Below are 25,574 nucleotides of genomic sequence, written 5' to 3'. Positions count from 1 at the left end.
GATTTACTTATTTATTTATTTATTCATTGATTGATTTATTTACTTATTTATTTATTCATTTTTATATTTACTTATTTATTTATTTACTTATTTATTTATTTACTTATTTAATTATTTACTTATTTATTTATTTACTTATTTATTTACTTTAATTAATTATTTATTTATTTAATTATTTACTTATATATATTTTTTATTTACTTATATATATTTATTTACATATTTATTTACTTATTTATTTATTTATTTACTTATTTATGTATTTATTTGTTTACGGTACTTATTTAATTATTTATTTATTTATTTACTTATTTACTTATTTATTTATTTATTCATTCATTGATTTATTTACTTATTTATTTATTTATTTACTTATTTATTTATTCATTTATATATTTACTTATTTATTTATTTATTTATTTACTTATTTAATTATTTACTTATTTATTTATTTACTTATTTATTTACTTTAATTAATTATTTATTTATTTAATTATTTACTTATATATATTTTTATTTACTTATATATATTTATTTACATATTTATTTACTTATTTATTTATTTACTTATTTATGTATTTATTTATTTACTTATTTAATTATTTATTTACTTATTTATTTATTTACTTATTTACTTATTTATTTATTTATTTACTTACTTATTTATGTATTTATTTATTTATTTACCTTCATCTCATTCAGACGCTAAATAACCTAAGCTGTTGATAAAGCGTCGTAAAATAACCTACTAAAAACATCACTGAGTAAGTGTTAAGCACCATTAGATACTTAAGTTTCACAATGTAATAGCAAACTAATGTTACAACTTCTTTTGTTACAGGCGAGCAGTGAATCAACAACAACAGCAGCAGCAACAACAGCAGCAACAACAGCAGCAGAGTCAGGGACAACAGCAGGTATCGACCCAAGGATCAGGGACAGGGACGTCGGGTGGCAGCGGCACTCAACAGCAGGTGGTGGCGCCCTCACCTGCCGCAACACCCCCTCCCAGCGCACCACCAGCCTGCGCTTCCGGGCCACCGCCTGGCTCTCAGCACACACCTGTCGTCTCCTACACCGGACACCAAGGTCAGCACTTCTTCGGCGTATGAAAAAAGCCTTACGAAATCACAATTCTCCCCATTTAATGCAAGGTTCGGGAGTTCAAAATCGGCGTCACTTTTAAACACTCATCGTATGTAAGTCATTTTGACAAAATTTCCCCTTTTTCTTTACTATAATTTCTCTTTTCTTGCGCCAATTTCCCTCAATTTAATATTGGCTACGGACTGGTGTAATACCTTATACAGGGACATCATTTTATTTTTACTAACATTTTTAATATTAACCTGTCTATACCTTTAGAGAACCGGAAACACCGCTTGCTCCCCCCTCCACGACTGGAGTTCGATGATACTGGCGTAAAATACAAATCACTCTACTAGGTATAGGAAGGAAGAAAAGTAGTTCATCCATTTACGTAAACTAGGAAATATCGCGATTTTGAGTTTGATAATTTTCATTAGGTTTTTCTTTAATCAAAGTACAGTACTGTATTAAGAATAAGTGTTTTTACTCACGAAGTGAGTTATCCATGCGAACGTATTCATTATGCAATGTATATTATACTGTCTACAACACATTAGCGTACAATATAGAGAAAGAAGTTAAATTGAAAAATAATCATAATATGAATATTTAAACACAATGTTGAAAATGATGGCCGTTCATTTCGATACAGGCTTCAGTTCTTTTGTGCATATTATCGCACTATAGACTATTGCATCTAATTCCAATTGCCAGTTTTGTCCTTCGTACTAGTAACTCATGTTGAAATAATTCTGTACCTACTCTACGTACTGTGAATTCAATCTTCACTTCTGCCCGACCCGAAAATATAAAATTACTCAGACATGCTATCTACTGTCCGTCCAAGTGGTTATGCCGCAGGATTGTAGAAAGGGAGGAAATCACGTGACAGTTAATTACGTAACGAGGCTCTTTTATTTAAGTTAAATTAAACAGCTGTATAATATTACGTAAACGTCCAATTCCTAACAGAATTAATGTTTTCAGAAAAGAGCTAAAACAGCCCAGCTTTTACAGAGGAGCGAGCAGAAGCAGGTGGGGGAAATCGGGATGCGACGTAGGCAAACGGACAGTACCTGTGCGAAAATATGATTCAATATTGAAAGCTCTTTCGTCACTGGAAAACGCGAACATATCTCTGGAACGTACTATACTCAGTAACTCAGTACTGCTTACTATCTGCGGTCTTGGTTCTGTGTGGAGTTGGAACTTCATTAGTAGAAGGGGTGGGAGTGAAGTACATTAAAAAACTCGGGTACAATAAAAATTGAAGTAAAAATAAAATGATGTCCCTGTACAAGGATATCTATTTTTACTAACATTTTTAATATTAACCTGGCTATACCTTTGGATTAACGGCTGAGAAACGGAAACACCGTTTGCTACCCCCTTCCACGACTAGAGTTCGATGATACTGGCGTAAAATACAAACAAATCACTTTGCTAGTTATAGGAGGGAAGAAAAGTAGTTCATCCATTTACGTAAACTAGGAAATATCGCGATTTTGAGTTTGATAATTTTCATTAGGTTGTGTTTAATAAAAATACAGTACAATATTAACAATAAGTGTTTTTACTCACGAACTGAGTTATCCATGCGAACGTATTCATTATGCAGTGTATATTATACTGTCTAAAACACATTAGCATACAATATAGAGAAAGAAGTTAAAATGAAAAATAATCATACCTATGGATATTTAAATACAATTTTGAAAATGGTGGCCGTTCATTTCGATACAGGCTTCAGTTCTTTTGTGCATATTATCGCTCTGTAGACTATTGCATCTAATTCCAATTACCAGTTTCGTCTTTCATACTAGTAACTCAAGTTGAAATAATTCTGTACCAACTCTATAAGGGAGTAACTTAAGTACTGTAAATACAGTCTTCACTTCTGCCCGACCCGCACAGATAAAATTAATCAGACATGCTATCTACTGTCCGTCCAAGTGGTTATGTCGCAGGATCGTAGAAAGGAGGGAAATCACGTGGCAATTACTTAACGAGGCCCTTTTATTTAAGTTATTTTAAACAGATATATAATATTACGTAGACGTCCAATTAATTCGTAACAGAAATTAATGTTTTCAGAAAAGAGCTAAGAAAGCCCAGCCACTAGCCTTTACAATGGCGCGACAGAAGCAGGTGGGGGAAATCGGGATGCGACGTAGGCAAACGGATGACAGTACCTGTGCGAAAATATGATTCAATATTGGAAGTTTTAGTCAGTGGAAAACGCGAACATATTTCTGGAACGTACTATACTCACTAACTCAGTACTGTTTACTATATGCGGCCTTGGTTCTGTGTGGAGGACAGTTGGAACTCGTTAGTAGAAGGGGTGGGAGTGAAGTACATTAAAAAACTGAGGTACAATAAAAATTGAAGTAAAAATAAAATGATGTCCCTGTAGTTCACTGGATTCTATTAATGCCGTCTCGTTCTTTAATCGTACACAACGAAACTACATCTTCTACTCTCACCGCTACCCCGTACGTGCGACTTGACTCACTTGTATTCTATATTCCGGTTTTCAGTGGTGTTCATGCCAGAGCAATGTGACGCGCCTGGTAAAACCACGGACAACGCTATCGCTGTTACGCAGCACCGTTTTCAGCACCATTCATGGATGGATTATGTGTTGAGGAATAGCAGGAACAAAGATGGAAAATCGTCGGATTGTCTTGTGTTAATAAAAAAAATAACATAAGGAAATAAAATTAGAAGAGTAGTACGTCAAGATGTTCTTTATCACCTATCCTATTCCATATCTACTTTGAGGTTTAGTAAAGAACTGTTTTCAGGATATGGGAGGAGTGATAGTAGAAGGAAGAAGAATAAAGTCCGTAAGATTTGCTGATTATATGGCATTGTTAGCAGAAGAGGAGATACTAAGGGAAATGCTAATGGAGTTAAATGACAGCTGTGAGCAGTATGGGATGAAGATAAATGCAAATACGACGAAGACCATGGTCATAAGAAGAAAAATAAAGAAGGTAAACTTGCGAATTCTAAATGAGGCAGTAGAGCAAGTGGACCAGCTTCAAATACTTGGGGTGTACTACAAGCAATAACATGAGCTGTTGCCAGGAAGTCAAAAGGAGGATAGCAATGGTTAAGGAAGCTTTAACGGAGAAAGGAGCATCTTCTGTGGAGCTCTGAATAAAGAACTAAAGAAGAGACTAGTGTGGAGTGTGGATCAGAAACATGGATTTAGAACGAAATGAAGAGAAGCGACTAGAAAGCATTTGAAATGTGGATATGGAGAAGAATGGAACGTATGAAGTGGACAGATAGAAGAAATGAAGCTTTGTTAGTAAGAGTGGGTGAAGAAAGAATGATGCTGAAACTGATCAGGAAGAGGAAAAGGAATTGGCTGGGTCACTGGCTGAGAAGAAACTGCCTACTGAAGGATGCACTGGAAGGAATGGTGAACAGGAGAAGAGTTCGGGGCAGAAGAAGATATCAGATGATAGACGACATTAAGAGGAAGGCAGAAAATAGGAAAGATTGGAGAAAGCTGGGTTTGCAGTGACAGACCTGTCCTTGGACAGAACACTATGAAATAAATAAGTAAATAATTAAGTAAGGAGATAAATAATTGAATAAATAAGTAAACAGATAAATTAATTAATTAATTAATTTCAATTGTGGATTCTTTCAAAATTAGTTTATACAATAATATTAATTTTCGTATAGAAATAACTGACTCTCCCTTTGTTATCCTTTCCTTAGTTCTTTTTCCAGAGACCCGCACAATGTGCTCCTTATTTATTTATTTATTTATTTATTTATTTATTTATTTATTTATTTATTTATTTTATCTATTTTATTTATTTATTTATTCTATTTATTTATTTTATTTGTTTGTTTATTTTTATTTATTTATTTGATTATTTATTTATTTGATTATTTATTTTATTGATTATTTATTTATTTATTTGATTATTTATTTATTTATTTGATTATTTATTTGGTTATTTGATTATTTATTTATTTATTTATTTATTTGATTATTTATGTATTTATTTGATTATTTATTTACTTGATTATTTATTTTTTTATTTGATTATTTTTTATTTATTTCATTTATTTATTTATTTTATTTATTTGTTTGTTTGTTTGTTTATTTATTTATTTTTATTTATTAATTTTTATTTATTTATTTGATTATTTATTTACTTGATTATTTATTTATTTGATTATTCATTTATTTATTTGATTATTTGTTTATTTATTTGATTATTTATTTATTTGATTATTTATTTATTTGATTATTTATTTATTTGATTATATATTCATTTGTTTATTTGATTATTTGATTATTTGTTTATTTGATTATTTATTTATTTGATTATTTGTTTATTTCATTATTTTTTTATTTGATTATTTGTTTATTTGATTATTTATTCATTTGATTATTTATTTATTTATTTGATTATTTATTTATTTGATTATTTGTTTATTTATTTGATTATTTATTTATTTATTTATTTGATTATTTATTTATTTGATTATATATTTATTTATTTGATTATATATTTATTTATTTGATTATATATTTATTTATTTGATTATATATTTATTTATTTGATTATATATTTATTTATTTATTTGATTATATATTTATTTATTTGATTATATATTTATTTGTTTATTTGATTATTTATTTATTTATTTGATTATATATTTATTTGTTTATTTATTTATTTATATATTTATTTATTTGATTATATATTTATTTGTTTATTTGATTATATATTTATTTGTTTATTTGATTATTTATTTATTTGATTATTTATTTATTTGATTATTTATTTATTTGATTATTTATTTATTTGATTATTTATTTATTTATTTATTTATTTATTTATTTATTTATTTATTTATTTATTTATTTATTTATTTATTTATTTATTTATTTATTTGATTATTTATTTGATTATTCATTTTTCATTCATTCATAAAATATAATCTATACTGCGGTCCATATTGTTTGATAGGAGACGTAAATTTTGCCGGCAGAGGTAGGGAGGCGCATAATTACTAAACAACGAATTGCAGGGAGGCGCATAATTGCTAAACAACCAATGGTAGAGGTCCGTTCCAGACTTACCTTGACGTTGGACGAAAGTAGAGCGCTTCAGACTGGCGGACTTCAAGAGAAGCGTGCGTGGGATGTTATCTGTGCCATTGGTTGCTAGTAATTATGCGCCTCCCTATCTCTCCTGGCAATGTTTACGTCTTCTGTCATATATTATGGAACGCAATATAGAGGAGACGTTTCTGAAATTATGGCTCGGAAATTACCCTCTCTTCCTTTGGAGCTAACATATGTGTGCTAGAAACCAGAATGCCGAAACAAATAATTGCAAACCAAAAGGAAAAAGAGAGATGTAGGAAAACAACTGAGATGACTCGACCAATGGAGCCGATCATGTGCACAACCTAAACTTCGAGTAGATAAGAAGAACAGTAACAATAAATTGTGTTTATTCATTAAAAAATCTAAATATCTGTTGTAAAAAATACGAAAAAATCTCCACGTAGCTATTTGTATGCCAAGTTATGTGTGTGCATTTTTGTAGTCTCAATTTAACGCACGCCTGCACTTCCACCGAAGCGAATAAATGTGAACACAGTTCCATGAAAGGTTAACACGACTGAAAATCGTTTTTGGAGATTATTTTAATTGAGTCCATGTAACGCAAAGTGTTCTAAACCAAATTATAAAAACTGTAAATGGAATGGTCGTGATAACCCAATTGTAATTTTAAAACGCGGAGGCTGATTTACATTAATTGGAACAAATGAGCGTGAATTACAAATACGAATGGCGCATTTGAAGTATATTTTTGTTAACTTTTGTGCATGCAGTCGCTTTAATATGATAATATAACAATGTTTAATATTGTTGTTTTGTAATGACGCTAAATCTCTTTTTAAAAGCCGATTGGAAAGTTACATCTCTTTCTAATAAAATTATACATAGAGTGATTTAAGAGGAGATTTCAGTGAAAATCGTGACATTTTTCCAAAATATTTTTATAGACTATTTCACTTCTTCAGACTATATATTTTCATACCCCAAATGAATTTAGTTCAATTCTGCTTACAAATAAGTTTATTTTTTTTAATTAACGAAGAAGGGCTGTCAAAATTATTTTTTCATTAAGGTATAGTGAAACCTCTCCTTACGGACACCCCCAAGGTACGGACACTCCTCATATACGGACAGATTTTTATGTCCCAACTGAAATAATATAGAAATAATAATAAATTCAACTCTCGTTTACGGACACTCTTAGACACGGACACGGACAGCTGTTTCACAGTCCTAAAGCTTGCTTTACCTCCTGACTGCGGACAGAACTTGGATTTCAAGACCTAATGTGTTACAAAAATGGAAAATTTAGTTTTGAGAACTTCACAAAAATTCCTTAACATGAAAGAAGACTGTAAGGATCTCGTAGGCTACCACTAGCCCAGTCCTACCCCTTGTTAGCTGGAAGCGGGTGGATAAATAAAGTCATAAAATTTAACCTATCTGATGGGTCCAAGGTTTCCGCAATCGTGAAATTGTATTCCACACATGATAGGGTTAGTAGGATTATTCTCTTCACTTCAATCAATTGTTCTGTTTCGAGAGACATGGCACTTGAACGTAAAGGTTAAGTTGAAAACTGTAAATTACAGTACTGCATAACTGTAGACCTAGAATAAAATTGCATGGCACAGTACTGTTTTTTTTTCCTTTTTCGATCTTATCTACTGTAGTTCAAAGTTGCAAAGAATTTACTATAGTATACTGTATTTAGAATTAAACTACAGTAATACATTTCATTTAAAGCGTGAAAAGGGTACATAATGCATATTATAAATTTACTTTTAGATTGGGGAGCCTCCCTCCCAATAACGGACACCTTCCAGGTGCAGACAGATTATTACGTCCCTTCGATGTCCGTAAATGAGAGGTTTCACTGTATTCTTTTTTGCAGAGTTCAGATTACAAATCTAGTAACTTTTTGTTCTAAAGTTGGCTCCCTGAAGTTACTAAATTAATGTACTGAAGGAGAATTTTAATAGATATGTGTTACATAAATCCATTTTACTTTCAAATCCATTTTTCCGTAAGTTTATTTTTTTTAATTCAAAACCAACTTTTTTATGGATGCAATTTTTACTGCAAGTATTTATGAGGTAGCTGCATGTTTCTATGTAATTATTTTGTAATAAATACTGCTAGTTTATATTATTAATATTTTTTAAGCATAGAAAATATAAGATTTTCAAAAGTTCAAAAAATGTTTTGAAAGCGAATAAATGAGACATTTCATAAAATGAATGCATAGACATTTTTCTCTATGTCTTGTGAATGTAACCAAAACAAGGAAGCTTAAGAATTGAGATCTTCTAATAAAAAGCCCGCGCAAGTCATTAAGAAGAGCTTCGCGGAAACTTCAAGTACCAAAATCAATATTGCAACGAATTGTCCACAAACGTCTGAAACTGTACGCATACAAGTGCAGTTAATGCAACGTCTGGAGCCGGATGATAAACCCAAACGAGTGGAATTCGCCAATACGATGCTAGACCGTCTCGGCGCTGATCCTGATTTTATGTCCAAGATTTTCTTCTCGGACGAAGCCACGTTCCATGTGCCAGGTAAAGTAAACCGCCATAATGTGCGGATCTGGGGATCGCAGAATCCTCACGCTATACAAGAGCACGATCGTGATAATCCCAAGTTAAATGTGTGGTGCGGTTTGTCACAGCAGCAGGTCATTGGACCGTTTTTCTTCGCCGAGAAAACTGTGTGTGGTACCACATATCTTGACATGCTGGAGCAGTTCTTCTTTCCACAAATTGAACACCTGCAGCCTAACATCCTTTTCCAGTAAGATGGCGTGTTCCCTGTCCGTTAGATTGGTAGGGGAAGACCGATCGCTTGGCCCCCGAGATCTCCGGATTTAACACCGCTCGACTTCTTTCTCTGGATCTACGTCAAAGATAAAGTGTACGCCACTCCAGTCAGAGACCTTCGTGATCTTCGGGAGCGCATCATAGAGGCTATTGAGAGCATTCCAGAAGACATGCTCCAACGTGCTTGGCAAGAAATCGTTCATCGCCTCGATATCGTCACAGTGACAGCTGGAGCTCACGTAGAGATATGGTAATGTGCATATCGAAACTTGTTGAGTTTTCCTTTCATATAAACGTTACTGTAGGTTTCTATCTTCAACCGTTTACCAGTCACATACAATTGAAATTAGGTACATTCGAGAGGTCTACCCTGTATAGTTAGTGCACAAGAACAGGAAGAAGAGCTCCCGGAGGAAACCCTGCTTTGCCGGATCACGAGCTTGCCTAACACAAGTTATAAATCGGCTTACGCCGGGGTTCGAACCGGATCCATAGGATTATAAGTCCAGCGCTCTAATCATTAGGTCATTATGGAAGCATTATTATTATAGTGATTTCAGGGCCTAACATAACAGAAAACCGAAAACCTAAGGTTGTTGATGTTCACATTATGCTTATTTAATGACGAGGTCATTTGAAAGTCACTGAATCGTGGTGACGAAAACAGAGTCTAGTCAATTAGACTGACGAAGAGAACCGAAGCTCGGACAGAAATTCAATACAATAGCTGTGTTTTAGAATAATAGATCGCACAGTGCTTTTCCTCTCCTGGATTCCATTTGTTAGAAATGTAGTCCCCTGTTAACACTGATAACCAACAAATAACCAAATAAAGAATAGGTTGCAGCCGCCAAATTACTCTTCAAGGAACGACCACTCACATAAATTGAGGGAAAGAAGACACTGGAAAATTTTCTTTTCTCAATCGTACTATCAGGGACTGGAATGCTTTACCTGCAGACTTACTAAAGGCTTTACCAATAATCAAAAATGTATTTAAAAATAGGCTTAAGGACTTCACTAATAGACGGTAATACATTATGCAGACTATTTTGTGGTTTTACAAGTATAGTGAGTAAGCAGAGAAACATTGTGAATCTCCAGTGATTTGTATTGGGTGTGCAGTGTGTTATAGTGAAAGTGCAGTGAGCTTATAAGTAAATTCTGAGAGTTACAGTGGCAGAAAAGATAGACTTATAGTGAACGGGTGTGAGTTAATATGATCGTCCTAAACTGCTTATAATGGGGTCTAGGCTAGCGATTTGAGGTTAATATAGTAAGTACAATTCTACGGAATAATAAGGATGTAATTGATGTTCTGTTATTTGAAATGTTGTATCAGTGAAGAAGTGTGTTGTGTCAGTGAAATGTGTTGTGACAGCGAAGTGTGTTTGTGTCAGTGAAGTTTTATAGTTTACAGTGGTAGTGCAAAGTATTTGAACAGTGAAATGTTTTTGAAGTGTTAGTGAAATCAGGATAGTGTCAGTAAAATTTGTCTTAGTTCCAGTGCAGTGAGTGAATTCATAGCGAAATGAGTGTAGTGCTGAAAGGTACTTATGCAAGTTTGAACATATATCATACTCGTGGTTTTAAGTTCTAACTTAGGGTTAAGATATAAATTAGATTTACTTTAATTAATTCTGTTATATTAAGTGATACATTTAATTTAGGATGTTCCTTGTTAATTTTATTAGTATTGTAATTATTGAGTGTAATTAGTTACCACTGCCACCGGGTATTTACCCATTTGAAGTGTGAATAAATACATACACATATACATACACATTGTGATCTTCTGATAAGAAATAGTTATAAATTCTTAGTCCCTCTATTACGGAATGTGTTATGTGAGTCATCTTTCCACCAGGTCGTTTAATTACAAGTCCTATCAGAGCCACAGAGATCGTAATAGAGAACCCTTGATGACCTGTATAAGCATCATATCTTAATGTATTGTATGGAAGGCATTACACGACATTGATTCAATCAAGATTACTTGGGAGCTGCCAAAGTCTCCTTTGCAGTATACTTTATACGGTTTCTTTCCGCTATCTACCCACACTGTCGTATTATGTTCAGCTATATGACAAGAGAGAAATTCTTCCTTGTGCCGTATGTTACGGCTCTCATTTTTTAGTGTCGTAGTAATGGAACATCTTTTGTAAAATGAATCTTGGGAGATACCTTAAAATTATGAGGGCTTTTGTCTCTGAAAATTGCCGTCTTACGTGTGCTCGCTATGCGTAAAATACCTCTCGTCTTCGGTTTGTACCCTCGTTCGTCCGCTTTTGAACCTGCAGCAACTCTACTTCAAAGGAATCTATTTTTATCAAGATATCTAGAGTCGCCGAAGTCTAGGTCATGTTCATTGATGCGTGTCTTTTCGTTTTCATCAACATGAAACTCTGAATATTGCAGTATTGATGATACCCAACAATCGGATAATTCAGGCATGTCAGAAATCAGACTCTGAATGTGCAGTTATGTGCGCGGATCGCCGGTCTGTGCAGGTTGCATCAATCAGGCGTTGCTCTTACCAGTTCTTAGCTGGAGGGATGTACAGTAATCTATTCTGCGCTTCTAGGGTTGGATTAAATAGGCATTTGGACATTATAAACACACTTAGCAGAAGGAAAAAAACACGGTTATTATCAGTGTCTATATTTGACAATTGGAATACAAGAAACTTTAGGCTTACTCAGTTATACTTGACAAAGTAGTGGTTTGTAAAGCATAATTTATTAAAATGATTTTATATAATAATAATAATAACAATAAAAATAATAATAATAATTTATTTTAGCTGGCAGAGTTAAGGCCGTAAGGCCTTCTCTTCCACACAACCAGCAAAAAGTGTATATACATATGCATGAACTTACAAAGAATTCAACAATTTGATTTAGATGAGAGTTACATGTATACAAGAGCTATTTACGAATTAAACAACAAAATACTATGAACTATTAATTAAACACTGAAATAAACTGTGTAGCAGAATTAAGCTAAAATGCATAGAATGTTAATATATTTCAAATGATATTAGATAACAGAAAGAGATTATTATGAGACAATTTTGAAAATACAGCACTATCAGGATGATGTCTAAAGAAAGAAGTAACAATGTAGTCAGTGATAGTTTAGATCAGTATGATTGGAGTGAAATGCTAATAAGGTTATCTTTTAAGCTGTTTTTAAAGGTGTTTATTGTCTTGCAGCCCCTAATACTTTGTGACAAGGAATTCCATTGACGCGAGGTGGATACTGTAAAAGATGATGAATAACAAGATGTTCTATGAAGAGGAATACTTAGCGTGCCACAGATAAGTGGTATTTGAAGAAAAAGAATATTGCAGTAATTTCGAAACAACAAACAACGAACACAGTATTTCATTTTACGTAGTAGGTACTAATTATTTTAAATAATAACCCTATTCTTTCATTGTTCGTCAAGCATTAATATTTATTGGGACCATTGGCTCACAAATGTTGTAGAAAATATATTATACTCCCAGTTAATTACATGCAGTAGGACATGGTGAAATTTTTACACTGAAATAATTTCCTTGCTGTAAGTCAATATAAATTAACATTAATATTAATAAATGATATAAATGAAGCTTAGAATTTAAATTCACATATAGTTTATTTAGAAAACGTTGAGAGCAAGTATCAACAAGTTGGAAGCGTTTCTGAAAGAAATTGAAAGTGTAGTTCAGAAAGCTGTGAAGCGACGATATTCTATTTATGTCAGGTTTAAAGATTTATTAATGTAAGTATATTAGCATAATATAGTGACATGAGACGGAAAATTTGCCATTATATATTTTTCCAGAAAATTTTTCCGCCTTGCAAATAGTTGCTTACAACCTCAAGAGCCTTAATGTATTCCTCACAATATTCTCATCACTTACCAGCTTATGAAATGAAAGTCATAAGTCGTCTAATCTTTGATGGCTGTATTAGTACAGACTCTAAAACTTCGCCAATGTCAAGTTCGTTTTGCCGTGAGAGTACTGATTAACTTTACTAATCTGATCTAAACTGTCACAACACTGTTACCTCGACATGGGCTGATCAAAACGTTTCATTTTAAAATAATTATTGTTGGCTGAGGAAAACATTATAACAATTATGTTATACAGTATGATTCATAATTTTCCTTCTTCGTTATCTGTGAACTCACTTTATTTATCATAACTCATTCACAGACAGCCAAATCAGTACCCGTACTGAAACTGAGTTACTGAAAGAAAAGCTGATATGCTGTTGCAGGTCTGTATAGCCCTGTCGCGTTCCTCTCCAAGGCGATTCACTCCCTCCAGGTAGGGGAATAGAAAGTGCACATCGCACAGAGACTACTGCACAATGTGCAGGGTTTTGACATGCCTGGGATAATTCATACGAAAAATAAAGTTTCTAGCATTTCCTTAAAACTGTATTGTCTACATCTTAAAATCCCTTTTCAGAACGAAAAGTTACATTTGTTCGGATCAAGTTTCTGCATATTTTAAGGACGAAACTATAATTATTTCAATCATTTTTTAGCATAATACACTACTGTAATCTCACTAAGTATATTGGAAATTAAATCAATAGTTTTTCCAAAACTTGCTATGAAATGTCTCATATAAAACAATTTTTATCTCGAAAAGGAAGTAAGAACCAGCAAAATTGCATTAAAAATCTTTGTTTGAAATATCTCAAAGAATAACCCCCTGAAATTAATGATATTACTTACGTTTCATTCTTTATATTACATACTAGTTGTAAAAACTGTAAAAAATAAATCGCTGAAATAAAAAAAATGACAACTAAATTGTCAGCCAAAAATGTTCCATAGTTGAAAAATCAGGACATCTCTTCCAAACTATAGGTCTACGTGTCTTCCACAAGAAGCCATACTAGAATGTGATATTTCTTAAAATGCTATCACTGCCTGCTGAATTTGAATTCTCAAACCTTATTATTTAAGGTATATTAATAATTTGACCGTAGAGAATCATTAGCCTATATTGAAACCTCAAACTTTTCCCCTGTTTTCATTAATAATGTTTGTTTGAATAGAGATATCTCAAGAGGAAATCAGATTTTATAAGTAGCAATTTTCTTTAAACTATAATCTTGTAAATAAATTTTCATTTATCATTTTTATTTTATTTTTTTAATGCTATCCCACCATTAAAACATGCATGTTATGACGTTATAAATCGTCCACAATCGGACAAAACGTTACCTAGCAACTAGTATTCCATGACGTCATCACCGCCTTCACAACATAATTTTATAAAACGTACCTGTAAGAAAAAGCTTCAAAACAACGGCAAAATAACATTGTCTTAGAAATGGTTACTTAGCAACTATGCAGTATATTACGTGATATCCAGTACTCATGGCTCTACTACGTCATAACATTAATTTTGTAAATTTATAATATTTTGTTACATATTTTAATGCTAGAATGGCATAAAGCGTTGTATGTAACACGTGTATAATCTTCATTATAAACACTCGTGAAAATAAATTCGTTCCATTATTATTAAGATTATACACTAATTACTTAAATTTATTTTATTTTATTTTATTTTATTTTATTTTATTTTATAAGCTTGCATGAAAGTTTAATTTCCACAATATCTCAAAACTGTTTTAAAACCAGGTTTGGAGCTGCATTATTCTGAGAATAGAACTGTTGGATAGTTCCGAAACTTTGGAGAAATTTCTTTCCTATACATGACTTCAAAATAAAAAAATTCATCACAACCCAAGCATCAAGAAGTCCTTAAATAAGAAAGTATTGATCCACACCTGTGGAGTAACGGTTAGCGCGTCTTCCTGGGAAACCAGGTGGCCCGGGTTCGATTCCCGGTCGGGGCAAGTTACCTGGTTGAGGTTTTTTCCGGGGTTTTCCCTCAACCCATTATGAGCAAATGCTAGGTAACTTTCGGTGCTGGACCCCGGACTCATATCACCGGCATTATCACCTTCATCTCATTCAGACGCTAAATAACCTAAGATGTTGATAAAGCGTCGTAAAATAACCTATTAAAGAAAAATAAATCATTGTCATTGTTGCGCGCAGACTGACCCAAAAGAATAGAACGTTATGTACACTTATATACAGAGTGTCCCCAAAAACCTCCGTGATTATAAACAGATATATTATCGTCTCTGTCGGTAGTCGCATGTAAAGTCTTAGACAAAAAAAAAAAAGACCAACTGCCATACGCTAAGTCCCCTTCGAAAGACTTCGGTTGATTAATGATTTCTTGTCATTTTATATTAATAAGTAATAAATTATTTTCAAACTTAAGCCATGTATGGATAATCCGTTACTATAAGAACATGTATTTTTATGGAAACTGTTGGTAATATTAAATTTGAGGTTTTACTTCACAGGTGCTGGAGTGTCTTTGGAGCGGTCCATTTCGGCACCAGCTTCATCGCACCACAATGTGGTCACAAGATCTCAACAACATGGGGACCATCAAGGGCGACCAAATCTTGGCAGGTCGCTATCCAGGACAGAGGTCGTTAAAGAGTGAGTACTTCGATATGACTCTACAGGGTGAAAAGTAATTAAACTGACGAAATCTGGGAGGTTGTATGGGACACAAAAACAAACGATTTTCTCTGATATATTTTCTTCAGAGGCTTTATTAAATCGGCAGAGGACGTATACCTTCTTTAGTTCATGACTACTCTACAAATTCACATCGTGTGCGTGACTACTTGAAAATTGTCCAGGGAAGTGGATTGGTAGAGGCTGTCCTGTATCATGGCCTCCTCGATCCCCTGATTTGACCCCTCTGGTTTTTATGTAGGGACAGATGCGTAATCTTGTTTACGCAACCCCAGGTGAATCAGAAGATGATCTAGTTGCCCGGATATTTTCTGCAGCAGGGAAAATAAACGATAATCCTGAAGTCTTTTATCGCGTTAGACAATACATGTCCCGCCGATGTAACCTTTGTGTACAGGTCAATGGAGGTATTTTTGAACATCTTTTGCAGTGATTTTCGTGTGTAAATTTTTTAGCATTTTTTGCAGTAGTATTTAGTAGTATTTATTTATTTAACCTGGTAGAGATAAGGCCGTCAGGCCTTCTCTGCCCCTTTACCAGGAGACTCCAACTACAATATGAACAATAAAATTACAATTAGTATTAAATGTATAATTACAATTACAAATAACATTATAATTAGTATTAAATTTACAATTACATTTACAATCAAATCAAAGTACGAAAAAATTACCTGAATAATTAAAGCTAGATAAATAATTTATCATAAAGAAAGAAAGAATATTTTATATTTACTGAATTACAAATTAAATCTAGAATAACAAAATTGTATAGTGATGAAATTACTGAATATTGAAATATTTTGTGATAGATTAAAGAAACTATTTACAAGAAATCAATTACTGACCAAGCGCCTAGTAAGTTTTCGTTTGAATTCAATTTTATTTCGACAGTCCCTGATGCTAGCAGGTAGCGAATTCCAGTCTTGGCAGGGTTATTGTGAAAGAAGATGAGTATGAGGAGGTGCGATGGGATGGTATTGTTAGTGTTGTTTCATGACGAGAGCGTGTGTTCAGATTATGGTGGGAAGAAAGGTAAGTGAAGCGAGACGACAGGTACGAAGGAATAGAAGAGTTCAAGATTTCGAAGAGAAAGAGAAGTGAATGTAAATTTCTTTTCTTATCTAGTGATTTTGGTGTGTAAATGTTTTATAAGAGACTCAAGCAATAAAGCATGGCAATGGTTTGTGTTACATTAAGATCTGGTGTCCTCGCGAAATAGTGCCTCTCAACACAATATGACATTAGAGAAAACTGTTTCTTTTGGTGTCCCATACAACCTCCAGGAGTTTGTCGGTTTAATTACTTTTCACTCTGTATATTACAGTATATTCTCTATTATCCGTGCGCCGTAAGAGAGTAGGTTGAATTCTCGTATTAGTTTGCGTTAGTTGGTCTAATTACACTGGACTGACCTTTTTTGTGAAAAATAAGTATAGAGGGTCGTACTGAAAGTCATGAGCAACACATTGTTATAATTTAAATTTCAACACTGTAACAAAAACGATTATATGATCATAATCTATAGACTTTACACTATGTGACATGTTGTGACGTCATTAACTTCTATCATGTGACCACAGGCAATGTTTGCAAAATGGTCGACAACGATGATTCGCTTCGACAGCTTGCTGTCATTAAATTTCTTGTTAAAGAGAAAAAATCTGCTGGTGAAATTCACCTCAGACTTCAGCGTGCATACGGAGATGTGTGCATGGGCGCCAGCATGTTGGGAGATGGGTGAAACATTTCGAAGATGGGAACACGAGCATCCAAGATGAGCCTCGTAGCGGTCGCCCTCGAACTGCCTCCACGGAACGCAACAGGGAAAGAGTTGATGAGTTCTGGGATGCCTTTTGGTTGAATTTCTTGAATCTAGACAGACAATAAATGCTGTCCGCTCTATTCAGACAGTTTTGAAGCTCCGTCGTGCATTGCGCGAGAAACAGCTGGAAAGAAGATCATCTGCAACACGATAAATCGTGGCCTCACACTGATCGTGTCACCGTGGAGAAAATCAGAACATTTGGGTGGGAAACTCTTCCGCAATCTCCCTACAGTCCCGACTTGGCACCCTCCCATCTCTTCGGTTCTGTAAAGGAGCAGCTGCGAGGCCAACGCTTCGAGACGCTGGAGGACATCCGGAAAGCAGTGCGTCAGTGTCTTCGGGAAGATGAAACGGACTTCTAAAGCAAGGGAATTTTAAAACTTACAGAACGGCGGGAAAAATGTGTGCAAAAAAATGGAGATTATGTTGAAAAGTGACAGAAAAGTCTGTAGATTAAGGGGACACTGAACTTAAAAATTGGAGCAAAAGTGTCATAGAAATGAAAAATTAAATTTCTACACTAATTTACGTGACAGAACTAAATCAATATGCAGAATTCTTCCCCTATTCATTGAGAAGTCACAGTCAAATGCACAAAGTCAAAAAATAAAAAATGATAATTAAAAGTGATATTTCAATTAATGATTGATTAAAAATTGAAATATTTTTTATTTTGAAAAGTATTGGATCTAATGAGCTGAGATTTTGCATGTTACTTTCCATGTGTATATTAAACCTTTTCTCCAAATTTGAAAAAGATTGGTCGAATAGGAAAAAAGTTCCAAAATATAGTTGAGTGTCCCCTTAAGACAGTAGTGTCAGAGTTGTAAGCTCCGAAACCGGTTGTGGTGCTAGAGACGTCCAGTCGGAGCGTGAACTTGCTTATGTCTGTGGAAGCACCGGAGCACGCAACGAGTTATACTGGAGCGCTCCGCTCCGTTTAGGCTGTGTCTGACAACGCTGCCTTAAGATGATGTACCGTCGCGAGGGGTGACTTTGTGCCATGAGGGTGACTTTGTGCCATTCGCGAAAAATGTATGGAAGTATTCTTTAAGACCGTGACAAGGTTTTAAAGTCTACTTCCTTACGTTTAATAGTCTTTAAAACCTTGTGACGGTTTTAAAGACTACTTCCTCACGTTTTTTTTATGAAATGGGCGAATGGCACAAAGTCACCCCGCTCGACGGTACCTGGTTTGTCTAAAAAATAAAAATTAAGATTTATAACAATGGGTTGCTCATGACCAAAGCTCGGAACTTGGGGACTTGTGTATCGTGCGCGTGGGTAGGCCTAAGTTACAGGTATAACGTACACAAAGCTCACGCTGCAAGTGCTCAGGGACAGTCGTATGTACGAAGAAAGTGGTCACGTCGAACGACAAGACGGATGACGAAACTGTGTCATGTCGAAGCCAATGACATTCAGAGAATTACAGATAAACGGTCTGTTTGAGAAATTAGAAAATACGTGTTATTCAAATGAGTATTATAGGCTATAAGCTTGAAAATATATTTCTTAAATTTTAGATACAGAATTTCGTGGAGAAATTCGAAGGAGTTACATTATATTCTTCGAATGGAGAATTTATATTTTGTAAATTGTGCCACACACAAACTAGAGGCTGCAAACGGGCATTCATTGAAAGACATAGCAGTACCTTAAATTGGTGGAAGATTTGTCCTTAGTCATGGATCATGTCATAGAGGGCCTGGTTTAGTAGTGACACACAAATTGAAAACTATTTTCTAGAAAAAAAATTGGATATACTTAGCTACTTGTCTCAGATACGACATCAGCTAGCAACTGCTGAAAATCTAACAGAAAATAGTAACAGTGAAAACATTCAGCATTTTAAGTTTGTTCTCGTCACTTCATGTGACGCGGAAATAAGTTTTTTTTTTTTTCGTTTCAAATCACGTTTAACTAACAGGCGAAGAAGTTATGAGCTTGAAAATCTTCGAATGTAAGTAGTCATACACTGCAATGAAAATGTACAGAGCAGAACAGTAAATTTGACATATTGCTCATGTTTATTTTTATTATATATGATATCTGCTATAAAATTAGGTGTTTCAACCTATCATAATGCTACCAATATGTTGTTCAGCCAGAAACCACTTTCTAGCAGACCTGGCAGTAGAGCCCGGACGAGAAGTTATGGCACCGGCGCGAGGGACGCATTTTAGTTCGTTTGCTTGGACTCGCCCTCACACTCAACTGGAGGGGTGTTGGGTTAGTTGGTTACTAGCATTCCGAGTGTTCAGATCGTTCTGCTACTACCGCTATTACTAATACTGAAAACATTGTCCTTCTGAGCGCCCTCATTATGGCATTGTCTAAGGTGTGAAATCATAGAGTAGTTCATAGTCAAGGACATGAAATAGCATACAGTGTATGGAAATTCATGTCAGAAGAGGTTGTAAACGGAATACCAATTCCATTGAAAAGCGTGTGTGCAAGAGTACTGGCTGCCACTGGTATTTCAAAGCGAACCTTGGCAAGAATCAGGAAAGAAGGGAAAAATATTGAGGCAGGAACAGCAGATTCTTTCTCCAGTCCGGAAAAATCATAGCCGAAGAAGAAGATTGTTGCAGCTATAGACAGTTTTGATGAGGAAGTCATAAGAAGACTCATCTATAATTTCTCCGCTACCCATAAGCAGAGGCCGACTCTGCAATCGCTTCTTCCAAAAATGGATATTAGTGCATGATTATGTGAATAAAGTAGAGAACAATTACATTGAAAGTGAGCACGCGATGGACAGTATTTTGGAGAACATTTCCATAAACTTAGGGACATCTGATTCCAGCACAGATCAGTCGTCTGATTCGGACGGAGAATAAAAATATATAAAGATGGAATAGCGGGCGTAATTTCATTAGGTGCCTTCGGACTCTTGAGTAGGAAAGTGGTGACACTAAGATAAGACGAATGTTTTTGGAAAGAGATGAAACGCATATGCCTGCCGCTCTGAGCTTGAGAACCGTAACCCAAACAACCCCCACTCCTCTACCCTGCTGGCCGGGTATTTAAAACTTAGCGCAGGTTGGTGCCATAATAGCCAAATTGGCTAGTCTCTTATACATGAGACAACTCATCTCGCCTAAGGTATTCCGTGGTTTTCCTCAGGCGTAAGACAAATGTCGGGATGAGCCCTATAAGAAATGGGTCACGGACCTATATGCCCTTCCCCATACATATTCCACCCTTATTATAAACGATGTATGCCCTAGTTCAGATAATATAAATAGTCTATTAAATATACGAGGTCACTTAATAAGTCGCAAATTGAAAGGACAGGGACCTCTCAAATTGCAGATTAGATTTCACGGCGCTTCTTCCGACGGCCTTCACATGCCTTGTCATCGAACAACAGATGACAGCGTCTTGCCATTCTAACGACAAACACCAGCCAACTTCTCCTCGCCCCGTTCCGTGATCAATTGATCAATGTCAGCCCCCTCGCGTATGTGGTACCTAAGAGGTTACGTCCAATTTCGGCTTCCCCTTCAAAATTCTCTAGAGCTCCTTCAGGGGAGCAGCGTAACCCGGAGTGAGACTAGTGGCCAACAGGCTTGGAGCTCACATATTTAGTTTTGTACAGCCCCCAACCCACTTGCAAGGACGCGTTTTGCGTACCTTTTAAATTTTCCTCCCAATTCTCCTTCGATTTTTCGATTTTTTCGATTTTTTCGATTTTTTCGATTGGTGCCATAACATCTCGTCTCAGCTCTACCGCCGTGCTGGAAGCGGGAGTTTGTTGACATTGAAGTCCGGTCGCTTAGCCATGTGCAAAGACACAAGTCCCCAAGTTCCGAGCTTTGCTCATGACTTTCAGTATGAACCTCGTAACAGATTTAATATTAAAATTGTAATTCAGTATTTCAATTAAATTATTTGTACTTGTTAAATCGTGTATTTATTTCTCTGTTGTTATTTACGGAGTGGTATTTAATATTCCCAGATACATCAAGCGGGAGACTGCAGTGTTCTTCGGTGTTGAGGAGTCGAAGGAGGAAGAGCAGCAAGCAAGATGGCTGGACCGCAGGAAGAGGCTGGCGACGAGGAAGTACGGCTCCTTGCGGGAGGAGTACATGACCCCCGCCCCCAGGCCTCCGTCAACATCTCGGTCAATGCGAGTGTCCGCTCCTACCACGCCCGCCACTCCGGGTATAGCCGTTACCCGGGAGCTACCCCTTACAAGTGCCTATGCAACGCAGGTGAGTCCGCGCGCCTCTTTCTTTCTTCCGGTACTGACTAGCCCAACGGTGAAATATTGCGTGGGGATTTACTGTGACTGATACCAGAATTTGTGGAGGTGGCACTGCTAAGTCACGGGTAAATAAAAGTCTGCTGTTCTGCTACTAGAATGAAGACATTCCACTCCACAGTGATGCGGTACAAGATTTCATTAAACTGATCACTTTTCTTTAGGCACCCCATATATAAAAATTGGAGATTTATCCTTGGAAGAGGTATTTTGCAATTCATTTTGTATTCAGATAAATCTAATATTTTCACTTGGAAGAGGTGCAAAATTTAAAAATCTTGGAGCAACAGTAACAAATGAGGGGCTTAGAACAAAAAGCAGGTAAGTGACAAAAACCTAGTTTTGAGGAAATTACAGTTAAAGTTCTACATGCAATGAAATATTATACGCATGATGCCCATATAGCAGCACTGCACATTGTGATCACTTACCTGATTTTATCCCAAAGAAACATCCTTTTGGGCTATCACAACACACACTTACCTGATTTTTTTTAATAATGTCACTTACCTGCTTTTTGTTCTAAGCCCCTCAAATATAAATGATACTCGGGAGGAAATTAAACGCAGAATAGATATGGAAAATTCCTGTTATTATTCGGTTGAGAAGATTTTGTCATCTAGTCCAGCGTTTCTCAAACTATGGTCCGCGGCCTGCCCTTGTAGTCCTTCAAAAAAGACAGACGAAAAAATAAAATTCAAACGAATTGCGTATCACACTATAGCTGAAAATCTCAGAGTTTGGAAATGACATATGGCAATCGCCTTTCACTTTTTCTCCCAGTACTGACATTTCATGAAATTTATTTACCCTACCCGTCTATTGACTTCCCACTCTACTCCCAGCAACAAAAGAGGGATTTAAAGCACTATGAACGTGGTGTTTCTCGCTATCTTTTTCGAGCACATCTGGCGCCGTGCCTGTTACCCAGCTAGGGACCACCCGAATTCATAACAGGACCAAAGTACCGAACCTTTTCATGTATTCATGACTTTCTTAATAATTTGGCTGCACCCAGTCTGCACATTGAAATGGTCACGTACTGTACGTCGTACACCAATAATAGAACATGCAAAATTGAATCTTTATTTGTTGAAAGTCGGGCATTCTGCATTAATTTTTTTTATTTCTGTTTTTACAGATAACGATATAGAAATGTTCTTCTATTAACATTAACTTAATTATTTAATACTAATATAAAATTAATTTAATTAATTGTTTATACTTTAAAATGTAAGTATACTGGTATTAAAATATGCTACATAAATGATAAATTTCCTTTCTAAGGGAACAAGAGTAAGGTGGTCCGCGGAACTATTCTGACTGAAAAAAGTGGTCCCCACTTCAGAAAAGTTTGAGAAACACTGATCTAGTCTGATGTCAAAAAATCTTAAAGTTAGAATTTATAAAACAGTTATATTGCCGGTTTTTCTGTGTGGTTGTGAAACTTGGACTCTCATTTTGAGAGAGGAACAGAGATTAAGGGTGTTTGAGAATAAGGTTCTTATGAAAATATTTGGGGCTAACAGGAATGAAGTTACAGGAGAATGAAGAAAGTTACACAACGCAGAAGTGCACGATTGCATTCTTCACATGACATAATTAGGAACATTAAATCCATTGGCGAATCCAGAAATGCATATAGAGTGTTAGTTGGGGGCCGGAGGAAAAAAGACCTTTGGGGAGGCCGAGACGTACATGGGAGGATAATATTAAAATGGATTTTAGGGAGGTGGGATATAATGATAGAGACTGGATTAATCTTGCACAAGATAGGGACCGATGGCGGGCTTATGTGAGGGCGGCAATGAACCTCCGGGTTCTCTAAAAGCCATTTGTAAATAAGTAAGTGTTCTTCTTCCTCTCTTTCCTCGTCTCTATCATCATCATATTTAATAATTGTGTCCTTTCCGTTGCGTCATTTAGATGTTATGCGGAAATACTGAAACATTTTAAGAGTCCACTGCAAGAATGATGGGCGGCCGGGTAGCTCAGTTGGTAGAGCAGCTAGCTACGGACTGGAAGGTCCGGGGTTCGATCCCAGGTGGTGACAGGATTTTTTCTCGTTGCCAAACTTTCAGAACGGCCCCGAGGTTCACTCAGCCTCCTATAAAATTGAGTACCGGGTCTTTCCCGGGGGTAAAAGGCGGCCAGAGCGTGGTGCCGACCACACCACCTCATTCTATTGCCGAGGTCATGGAAAGCATGGGGCTCTACCTCCATGTCCCCCAAGTGCCTTCATGGCATGTTACCTTTTACCTTTTACCTTACTGCAAGAATGATGGATGTCACTTTCTTGTCGAAAATGAACTAAGACATATAGAATGTACATAGAGAGTTATATGGCATTAACACTGATAGTCATTGCCCAGTAATGATCGGAAAATCACAGTTAAGCTTTGAGCGCTAAGCATTTCAAACTTTCAATTGCTTCTCCTGCAAAATGTGTTCCAAATGACATCCATCATTCTTGCAGTGGACTCTTCATTTGGAATGTGCTGTGTTCTTTGAGCATAGAATTGACACGGATTAGATAACTTAGGTAAATCCCCATTTCAGTAGCTGGATACGTCGGGTTGACGACTATAAGCTCTACAACTGAACCACAACGGAATACAGGGGTAGAGACGCAATCCGTTATAATTTGTATTTCTCTACAACTCCGGTTTCCTTCACTTCTTTTCTCTCTTCCATCGCTTGACTGACATGACGCCCCCGCCGCAAGCACTCCATTCGCCCCTCTGGAACTCTCATTCAATGTCATATCTCCCAGGAAGTGCCTCGTCCACGCTAATTCCTTCTTTCCTCTTGGCACTTACTTCTTGGGAAGTCGAGGGCTGCAATTTAGCAAGACAGGCCACCCTCTTACGCTGACAGCCATCTGATTACCTACAGGGAGGTTCGTGACTCTGTTAGTCAAGGGATTTCACCCTAGATTTCACCGCCTTTCAGCTTATGTTTACCTCTTCAGTAACTGTGGGAAATACTGAGAAAATTTTAATATTAAACGTCTTTGTCAAATAGTTTGAATACACTACACTGCCAAGATTTTTAATAAATCACAGTATTATTAAGGAGAGACCCATAACTGAAACTTGATTAATATATTTCAGTTTTATTATTCTATTTATCCTGGTTTTAATGAACAGTTTGACTTGTAGACACTTTGTTTTTCAGCATTAACTTCCTATGGTTTAATGATGAAAGAGTGATGGAACGGAGAAAAATTCTCTCCGGCGCCGGGATTTGAACCCGGGTTTTCAGCTCTACGTGCTGATGCTTTATCCACTAAGCCACGCCGGATACAATCCCGACGCCGTTCAGAATCGTCTCAGATTAAGCTCCATCTCTTGGGCTCCCTCTAGTGGCCGCCCTCTGCACTACGTCATAGATGTCTATGAACGCAGGACCGAAGTCCATACATGTGTTGAGGTGCACTTCAGATGAGTGACTGATTGGCCGGGATCCGACGGTATGGGCGCCGTCTTAAATCACAAAGTGATTTATTACGCATATCATATATATATATTTTGATGTACCGAAGTACATATGATATTTCCATCACTCTTTCATCATGTGATAACGCAGAATATCTGCATGGAAATATCATATGTACTTCGGTACATCAAATTATATATATGATATGCGTAATAAATCACTTTGTGATTTAAGACGGCGCCCATACCGTCGGATCCCGGCCAATCAGTCACTCATCTGAAGTGCACCTCAACACATGTATGGACTTCGGTCCTGCGTTCATAGACATCTATGACATAGTGCAGAGGGCGGCCACTAGAGGGAGCCCAAGAGATGGAGCTTAATCTGAGACGATTCTAAACGGCGTCGGGATTGTATCCGGCATGGCTTAGTGGATAAAGCATC

At 35.8% G+C, this 25,574-nt stretch overlaps 1 protein-coding gene across 2 annotated transcripts in view; it reads left to right on the top strand.

The window, feature by feature from the left end:
• rho-5 (rhomboid-5) overlaps positions 1–25,574 on the top strand; it is a 579,824-nt gene that overhangs the window by 446,484 nt on the left and 107,766 nt on the right. For both annotated transcript variants that reach the window (XM_069829535.1, XM_069829536.1), the window contains exons 2-4: positions 842–1,089; positions 15,412–15,553; positions 21,387–21,642. In XM_069829535.1, coding sequence (XP_069685636.1) covers positions 842–1,089; positions 15,412–15,553; positions 21,387–21,642 — 646 coding nt within the window. The remainder of the gene's footprint in view (positions 1–841; positions 1,090–15,411; positions 15,554–21,386; positions 21,643–25,574) is intronic.

The sequence above is a fragment of the Periplaneta americana genome, chromosome 6 (genome assembly GCF_040183065.1).
Source record: "Periplaneta americana isolate PAMFEO1 chromosome 6, P.americana_PAMFEO1_priV1, whole genome shotgun sequence".
Taxonomy (NCBI): domain Eukaryota; kingdom Metazoa; phylum Arthropoda; class Insecta; order Blattodea; family Blattidae; genus Periplaneta; species Periplaneta americana.
This window is presented reverse-complemented; position numbering and strand designations above follow the sequence as displayed.